Source organism: Daktulosphaira vitifoliae, unplaced genomic scaffold (assembly GCF_025091365.1).
Source record: "Daktulosphaira vitifoliae isolate Bord-2020 unplaced genomic scaffold, ASM2509136v1 Scaffold_5, whole genome shotgun sequence".
Lineage (NCBI taxonomy): Eukaryota > Metazoa > Arthropoda > Insecta > Hemiptera > Phylloxeridae > Daktulosphaira > Daktulosphaira vitifoliae.
This window is the reverse complement of record NW_026099576.1, coordinates 24,123,897-24,133,145: the sequence shown is the minus strand read 5'-3', so window position 1 is coordinate 24,133,145 and position 9,249 is coordinate 24,123,897. Positions and strand designations below refer to the sequence as shown.

General features: G+C 24.7%; 1 protein-coding gene and 1 long non-coding RNA gene across 2 annotated transcripts in view; both read right to left on the bottom strand.

The window, feature by feature from the left end:
* LOC126908252 (uncharacterized) overlaps positions 1-7,080 on the bottom strand; it is a 9,006-nt gene extending 1,926 nt beyond the window's left edge. The window contains exons 1-9 of the mRNA XM_050690165.1: positions 6,920-7,080; positions 6,618-6,659; positions 6,467-6,517; positions 6,278-6,298; positions 6,132-6,182; positions 6,009-6,038; positions 3,552-3,599; positions 2,984-3,037; positions 1-40 (exon numbers count right to left, since the gene is read on the bottom strand). Of these exons, the coding sequence (XP_050546122.1) occupies positions 1-40; positions 2,984-3,037; positions 3,552-3,599; positions 6,009-6,038; positions 6,132-6,182; positions 6,278-6,298; positions 6,467-6,517; positions 6,618-6,659; positions 6,920-7,009 (427 nt within the window). The 5' untranslated portion in view covers positions 7,010-7,080. The remainder of the gene's footprint in view (positions 41-2,983; positions 3,038-3,551; positions 3,600-6,008; positions 6,039-6,131; positions 6,183-6,277; positions 6,299-6,466; positions 6,518-6,617; positions 6,660-6,919) is intronic.
* Positions 7,081-7,307: 227 nt separating this feature from the next.
* On the bottom strand, positions 7,308-8,672 carry LOC126906993 (uncharacterized). The gene is made up of 2 exons (XR_007704401.1): positions 8,384-8,672; positions 7,308-7,453 (listed from the first exon to the last, which is right to left on the bottom strand). It is a non-coding gene; the product is annotated as an uncharacterized LOC126906993 (long non-coding RNA).
* Between the last annotated feature and the right edge of the window lie 577 nt (positions 8,673-9,249).

Genomic DNA, 9,249 nt, shown 5'->3' with positions numbered 1-9,249 from the left:
TTCCTTTGTAATTTAAAATAACGTTGTCTTTTTCGAAAGTCTTCAAAATACAAATAACAATAATTATAAAAATTTTAAAATTATTTATATTTTCTGGAATGTTAATTAACATATTCGAATATTTTTTCTTAAAAAGAAACTTAATCGTTCGAAAGAAATATTTAGAAAACAAAATAAACGATTCTAAAATTCAAATATTTTTTCCATGTAGGTTATCTAGAAGTTCTAATAAAACAATCATAATAATTGCAACATAATAATATATTCTTAAATACGCTATAAAAAACTCTTTAGTCATCTCATAGGAGCAATCACGTGTTTCCTTTACATAAAATAATTTAAACCAAATGACTTTCAAATATATTAGATCTCTATTATTGTGTGATTTATGTGTACAAATTATAAAATCAAATAAGAATGTGTTTAAGCTATTGTGGATTTTCGCATTATTTGAAATGTTTACAAATGTTTCCACGTTTTTAATTATGACTTTATCATATCTGAAACCCAACCAGACAACAAGTCCTTATTCAGAGTGATAGTTACTCGCTCGTGGTTGTATTTATACTGTCGGCGTAGCATGTATACGGTTTGGAAATTTTTCATTAGTTCCAGGAAAACTCCAAAAGGAGACATATTACGCACTATGTAGCAAACACTACAAAATAATGTATATTCAATAAAAACATAAACAAGACACTTGGGAAAGCAGAAAAAAGAAAATCTACAACGTCCAACAAAAATGATGAAAACAAAAAATATGACGATAAAGGAACACAAATACTGTCGTATATACAAAGAATTACCGACCGTATTTCAAAAATCACAAATAAATTCAAAATAAGAAGCATTTTCAAACCGAAAAAAGTTTTGGAATTACTACTCTGAAACCAGAATGTTCATCTATCAGAAATGCAAAGACCCGAAGTTTATGAAATACTATATTAATATGGTAGGTCATATATTGGACATACATGAAAAGAATAAAACAATACCAAAAAGACGTAGATTACCAAAGGACAGAAAAATCCGCGGTAGCTGAACACGCCAAAAACAGTGGACACGAAATCCAATTTGACCAAGTCAGAATATTGAACTAAGAAGCTCATTTTGGCAAACGGATGTAAAAAGAAGCAATTGAAATAAAAAAATATCCAGAAAATTACAATTAATAAGATACATGAACTATTAGCAAGACTTTATTTCCTATCTTGCACCATAAAAAAAGGAAATTGACATAAACACAAAGGAAATAACTAAATGTGTGAAAAAAATATAATTATTATTACAGAAATTGACGATGTGGAAAAGTAAGAGCTAAATGTCAAGAATGCCGTAAATAATAACAAAAACAATGTGTAAACAACAAACAGACAGTTGTTTTTAACAATACGACACAAACATAAACATCAACGTTATCAGTTATCAACTGATATAAAAAAAAAACAGTCAACAACTGTAAAGTGACAGTATAATTATAACCACGAGCTTGTAACTATCGCTCTGAAGATGGATAAGCGAAATCAAATAATTTCATCCAATTATTACATCACATAATATGATTTAAATTAATTTATAACTATTTTCTTTTCGTCACTAACAAACTTTTTTTATACAATTTCTATTATTTGTATCCCCGTTATACTAGGATCTTCTTAACACTTAAATAATAATTTGGTGTAATTCACAATACTTTAACTTAGTTTTTCTGTACTTTAACCATGGTCTTGTGTTATATTACTTAAGAGAAAGTAGTCGAATTTATACCTTAACAGTTTTATTAAATCTATTAAAGAAAATATTCACCATAAGAACTTAAAATTTGGAAAAAAATATTTCTTGATATATTTAAATCATTTGGTTAAAAGCTCATTAATTAATTTTAATCATGTTTAAAATTTTAATTATTTAGAAAGAATAGTCAAATTGGACATCTTGCACAACACCTGGGCCAAAGTTAGTTTTTTAATGGGGTAAGCTAATATACATTTGCGTAATTAAAGTTATGCTAAAAAAATGTATTATGTGTGTAATCCCTAGTTAAGAGGTGTTACCACCTGTCTTCTTAAGAAATTTTGAAAGTATTATACAATTTTTGGCAGCCGCCCAAATTCTCTTGAATGATTATTAGATTTAGTTCTTTTTAATAACTGTGATAGTTCAACTAATTATAAAAAATATTATACTTGAATAAAATAATAATTATTATTTATACGTTATTTTAAAACGGGTTTAAAAAAATTCTTGATTACTACAAAAACTACATTTTTATTTTTGATACCAAATTTAAGCTTCGAATATAAATTACATTATTGCAATAACATATTAATAACACAAAACTTATCATGAATGTGTTAAAGCTATCATCGAATGTCTTATTGCTTGAAATGATTAAAGTTTTATCCATGTTTGCAGTTGAGTTCCTGACGATTCATTGCAGAGTCCATCTTCGGAATGATGGTTGTTAGTCGGAGTCTGCAACTAAAATGTATACTATACTATAATGCAACCACCCACTAGCAAACATCACTCTGAAGATAGACTTTACAATGAGTCCGAAACATCAGAACTCAACTGCACACATGGATAAATCCTTAAGCACTTTAATCAACAAAACTTATCGTCAATGAGTTTCCGAACCAAGTATAAATTATAATGTTTATTATAAAATAATTACGTTCTACAGCACTTTATTTTATCATTCAGCATTTAATTAATTAAATAATTAGTACAGTATTGATAATTTTATTCTTGATTTCTTTTAGTTACATGGTTTTTTCAATTTAAAATCATGGAGTATTTTTAATGTTCATCAACATTAATGTATCAAAAGCATGTTTGGTAAATTGAGAAAAACATAAAATTAAAAGATTTTAAGAGTAAAATTTTCAATATTCTATTTTATTTTCGATTAATTAAGTGATTGATGATTTAATAAAATTATGATCTTGAATATTCAAATTTTATAATAAAAGTAACATACGATTTTAATATATATTATGTCTTTATTCTTTATGTTTGCATCAATGATGTTATTCTAAAAAAAATATAAAAATATCAATAATTTCTTTACAAAAAATAAATACAACATTATTAAAGTATTTTATTTATATTAATTATTATATAAAACTGTGATTTTAATAATTTCATATTGAAAGTTTATAAATAAGAAATATTAACTTCCTCTCCCATCACAATCAAAATATACCAGTTGTTCGATGCATTTCTTTTTTCTTTTTTATGTTATTATGGTATATGATAAGTGCGTTTGTCCGGTGCGTACCGGTTTCTTTTATTGTATTAATAGTAGTTGAACGATGAACTCGTCATCGTAAAGGACGACACGATGTGCACGCTAACATGTGTGTACAAAATAAAGTAATATAAACTAAGTTAAAAGTTTAAGTTTTATATCGTTTTTATTAGTTAAATAGTTAAAAGTAATCGTATTTATACAGTCCATTATGAGACCGAAACACCAGTAAATGTTAAGTTTTTCATAAGTGGGCTGTTTTCTCTCATTGAGCACACATATGATTAAAGATACTTACAAAATTCACATAAAGTTCTGCAAAAATCTGTTCATTATTTTCAAAATCCTGGAAATAAAGTCCAAAAATACTATTATTCAGTTTGGTAATAATCAGAAATTTCATTTTATGAATTTTAAAGCGTGATACGGGTCCGTATCATGGGGAAACTTAAAATAAATAGCACTGACGGGCGTGGCTTGTCAAAATATTTTTTAAATGCATTAACTTTTACTATAATGTGTTTATTTTTTAGTTTTGTGGCTGTGACTACTTTTTCTCAGATCTCACTGGACCGATTTCTCTCAACAATACCTAAAAAAATAACATATCGTATCTAATTGAAGACATTACCCTTAAGAATTGTAAATATTCCCCTCGTCTACCTTAAATGGTGGAAATCCCCTCAAAAAATAGGATGTTTAAAATCGGTAAATTTCGACATTTTTTTCACTTTTTTTCTAAAAATTACCATAACTTATTGGAAAATGAACAAATCAAAGTAACTTGATTTTATATAGAAACCTTAAAAGTAATTCCTTTTTATTTGATATTATATTTTTGAAAATCTGACCCTTTACACCTTTTCACAAAAGAGGATTCAAATAGGAACTTTATTACAAAACTCAACTTTTTCAACTTAACGTTTGTAAATGTTCCGGAAATACTGCGTCCTTTAAACATATGTCATATTAAAACATATGTTACGTACTATGAATTAAAAAAAAAAATTGTCTAGATGACCTATCATCTTTAAACAGATGACTACCGTAGTTAAAACACATGCTATTTTTATGTTCAAATTTTAATTTTTTTTGTATATCTAAAAAATGTATTTGTATAGTAATGAATCCAACAATAAAAATAAAATTTACACGAATCTAACGTATATTAAATTTACACTTATTATGTTTATTTTGCTTCTTCAAAATTAAGAAAGCTTTTTGAATTTTTGAATACTTGAAAATATGTATAAAAAGTAGAACTTTCTTAAATTTATTTTTGAAAATTTTTCGGGAATGCTCTTTTAAAAAGTATTTTTTATGTACTAGAAATTCAAAAAAAAAGAATTTGTACCGATAATTTATTTTCTATGTTTAATGGAAGTAATGTAGAACAAAAAATAGGAGTTAATTTTGCTTTTGTAATAATATACCAATTTCTTAAAATTAAACACAATCTATAGATTTGCATCGAAGCGTTTCTTATGGTGGCGATTTTAATCACTGTCAGATATCATCTATAATTGTTCCACCTATGCCACCTACATACTGTGCCACGACCCCACTGTTCTACTGTTTTTGGTATTAACTATCAATAAAAAGACCGCCCGATAATATTCTGATGAATAATAACAGTAACGTAATGTACCATATGGCGCGCAAACACACCATTTAACTTATTTATCTACCGTTTTAATGCAGTTCACTTCATAATAATCATAATATTGTTGCGATTATTAATACTCGAAATAATTCTTGTGAGATTGAATCATCTATCCACAGATCTAACAAGCACTATGTATATCTATAGCTATACATGTGGACCAATCAGTTTTCCATATTGATCGGTCCATAAACTCAGTATTATACACGATGGATTACAAATATAGGTAGCTAATTGGCTTTTTAATATATCGCTATCACAGATACAGAGCGGTTATTGTAATTCTTTACTTAATCAACAGATATGCTTAAAGTGAGCTTGTAAGATATTGTTGTGAGTTAACATTTAAAAATACTCAACTTAAATACAAGAAAACACATCTACCGATTGTCATCATTGACAATAAACTCTCCGTATCTGTGAATAAGCGACGTCATTAAAAAAAACAATTAGTTACCTGAATTTGAAATCCTTTGCGTATTATACATGTATATTATTTCAAAAAGTTGAAACTTTAAAGTTTTATATCTAATATATAAATAAAGTTTTATTAAGAACTCAAATGCCATTTACTATTAAATAAAACACTCAAACATTTTATTAAATTCAAAATAAGTGTTCCCACATAAAAAAAACAAATAAACACCCTTAGAGTGCATAAGGGATAGACTTAAAAGTATTACATAGTTAATAATTAAAAAATACTAAATAACTTACGGTAACCCGGAAAAAAAAATTGTTTTAATTATTTTTATTCTGTGAGTAATTGAGTGGGTTATGAAAAAAAAGTCATTCTGAATATCTATCTTAAAATCATAAATATAAGATAAAAAATAAAAATATTTTATTTAGAGGGATTTGAAAAAATAATAATTTTATGTCACTCACTCTCATTTTCTTTCATTGGTAGTCAACAATGAAAATAACGTTTTAAAATTTTGTATGCATACTAAACTGGGCGAGACGATTATTTTTGTTTTTTACGTCATTAATATAAAAACTACTAGTGTACAACTTATTGAGATGTGCATCAAAAACAAGTGTTCCTCTATTATCAAGGCTGTTATAATGTTTACTTAAAATAATTCTCACCAATATTAAAGGACCGCACAATAAATATTTCTAAAATAAAAGATTTTGCGTTAGAATATTTTTATTAAATATTGCAAAATGATAACGGTGTCTAGGCAGTAACAATACATAACAAAAACTTACTTTAGAAGGTTCCAAACAATATTTCTTCATAAGCCGCTCAGTATTTATATCCTATAATATAACCATTGAATGTTAATATTATTAATTTTAATTTCAAAACAGTTGATTCCTAAAATTTATTGACATTTAATAATGAGTAAACTTACATAAAAAATTCCGTCGATAAACTATATATGAAAAAACCATATTTGAAAATTTTATATAAAAATTTTACATTTATAATCACAGTTAGAATAAAAAATTATTTATTTAAAACATAATAATTTAATGTGTATATAAAAAACAAATCTATGTGAAGACTTTCTTGGTTCTAAGAATACACAATAAAAACTTACATCTGAAGGGCTGTTAAAATATTCCTCCGTAATCCACAGAGCTTTTGTATACTATTATATAACGATTAAATGATAATATTATTGACTTAAATTTCAAAATAGTTGATTCATAAAATATATTGAAGTTAATAATAATAATAATTAAACTTACAATACCCAATTTTCTTTTTACATTATCTAGTTTCACTTCTTGCTATATAAAATAAATATATTTGAAAAATTTAAATAGAGATATGATAATTATAGCAGAATTAGCATTAAGAATTATTTATTTAAATAACAATACTTTAAGGTTTATATGAAAAATAAAACTATATAATGACTTTCTTAGTTCTAAGAAAGTGTTAAGTTTTAATTAGTGTCTTATACTAAAAACGTCACATGAAAATTAAATAAAAAGTATCTATACTAAATTATTAAATTAAATATCATATAATAAACTATTAAAATTACCGGGTTAATTAAAAGTATATTTCCAATAACATCTTCAAAAAAATATTCACAAATAAAAATTAATAAAATAGAATAAGTTTTGTAAAACATTATACAAGAATAATTAGATTTATATAATATAATTAACCGAATAATAACTTAGATATAGTTTATTAAATTTTCATCGAATTTTCGCAATTTTATAGGTATTAAAGTCAATAAAATACTAAAAAAACGTAAATAAAAAAAATATTAAACAAATATTAAAAAGAAGCTAAAATTATTTTAAAATAAAACCATTATATCATTTTTTTGACATCATCTATGATAATAATATATAAATTATATTATTTTATTTATGTAGATATTATTTTGTAATATTTATATCATTATTGTTTCTTAGCATCAATTCCAAGCTTAGACGATATCAATTTTAGTATAAAGATTATTCTGTGACGGTCTACTTAGCTCAGTTGGTAATGTGTCGTACCTCAGAACTTAGGTATTGGGGTTCGATTCCGTTGGGCTGGGCTATATAGTTTCTCCTGTCATCTTCTGCACAAGAAATATATTTTAGAGGGGACGATAAACATAATTAACAATATATAAAATGTAAACTTTATTTATTTTTATTCTTTTATTGATTTTCTAAATCACCATATACTAATATTTCAAAAATTATTAAAACAAAACTGGTTGTCGATAAGTTAACATTTTATTTAAACCAATCTATATTTATTAGTAAAAGAATAAAATAGGTTTCTATTTAACTATTAAAAGTCATCCATAAAATCTATTAAATTTTCGTATCAATGTGCTCCAACTAAATTATCTTTAACAAGCTGAACATATACGATAAAAATAATATTATAAAATAGAAAAACCATTAATGAAAAGTATTTTCAACGCAATATAATGATTTTAGAATTTGTATTAACGCAAACAAATGATTTATTGAAATCAGAGTACATAACATCTGCTATTTTTATTATTAGTGGAAATGAATCTAAAATATTTTATTTGAATATTTTTAAATTAGTGATTGTCAAATGTTCCTAATAGAAGCCATTCTATTCCTTAATGATTGTATTTTTAAAAATAGGATATAGTTTAGAAATAATTATTTTTGTGAAAACTTTCTAAATAATGGATATTATTAATATAGGTCTATATTTCAATATAGCAAAATAATTACCTTTCTTTGAACTAGGTAAAATATAAATGGTTTTGTGATATGTAAGAAATATTCATGAACTTAAAGAAAGATTAAGCAAAAAAATAAGTGTACATTGTGTCCAACCGTAATTTACTAATTTGACTATATAACTAATGTTGAAATTAGTAAATCGCAGTGGGAAACTCTGTACAGAGTGATCTAAATCTATTAAGACACTACTTTTCTCAGAAACTATAGAGAATTTAAAATTTTTGTAAAGACAAAAATATTTAGTTCAAATTACTACAATAATATATAATTAATTTTACCTTCGACTCAAAGCTGATAAGGTATTGGTTTTACTATGATCTGTTTTTTTTTTGTGTCTGTTTCCAATTTTCTCAGCTCTCACCGAACAGATTACTTTCAACGATACGCCAAAAGATCACAAATCGTATCTAGTCGAAGACATTACCCTCAAAAATTGAAAAAATTTCCCTTGACTTTTGAAAGTGTTTCGAAGGTCTGACACTTATATTTATATATCTTAAATTAAAGCTAATGTAATGTACTTTATTATGGAAAAAAAAAATTTGACCTCTGGACTTGTCTTCGTGGTGAAAATGGCTATCGAATGCTATTTTTGTATAAAAATTCTTGATTTTATTTTTTACATTTTTAACATTATAATGTTTATATTATATTATTATATATTTCAAATTCCTATAGGAATATTCGTGTGAAATGTAAAAATTATTTTACATTTTATTTATTAAATAAAATACATTATTCGGCCGCAAAGATTCAAATTTGATGTCAAGAACTTTGAAATACTCATATTTTGAATTGTAAATTTATTTTTTTTCGCAAAGCATTCCTAATAATTCAAAATAAATTATAACATAATTATTATGTTATAAATTACAAAAAGACTGTATAATAAGTATTATGTTAAAAATTAATTTCAATATATTTATTCTAAATTTACTATCCATCAATATCGAGTATGTAAGATTATATAAGTCGCATTATTTAGATTTACTTATATTTTTTTAGGTTTTAAAAAAGTATTTTCAAAGTATTGAGGAAAGTATTTAAATATTTTTTTTATTCATCAAAAATTTACTTGATTGTTAATTCTTTTTTAATTCATTATACATTTAATGACATGATATTTGTCTGAGACAAAAATAGG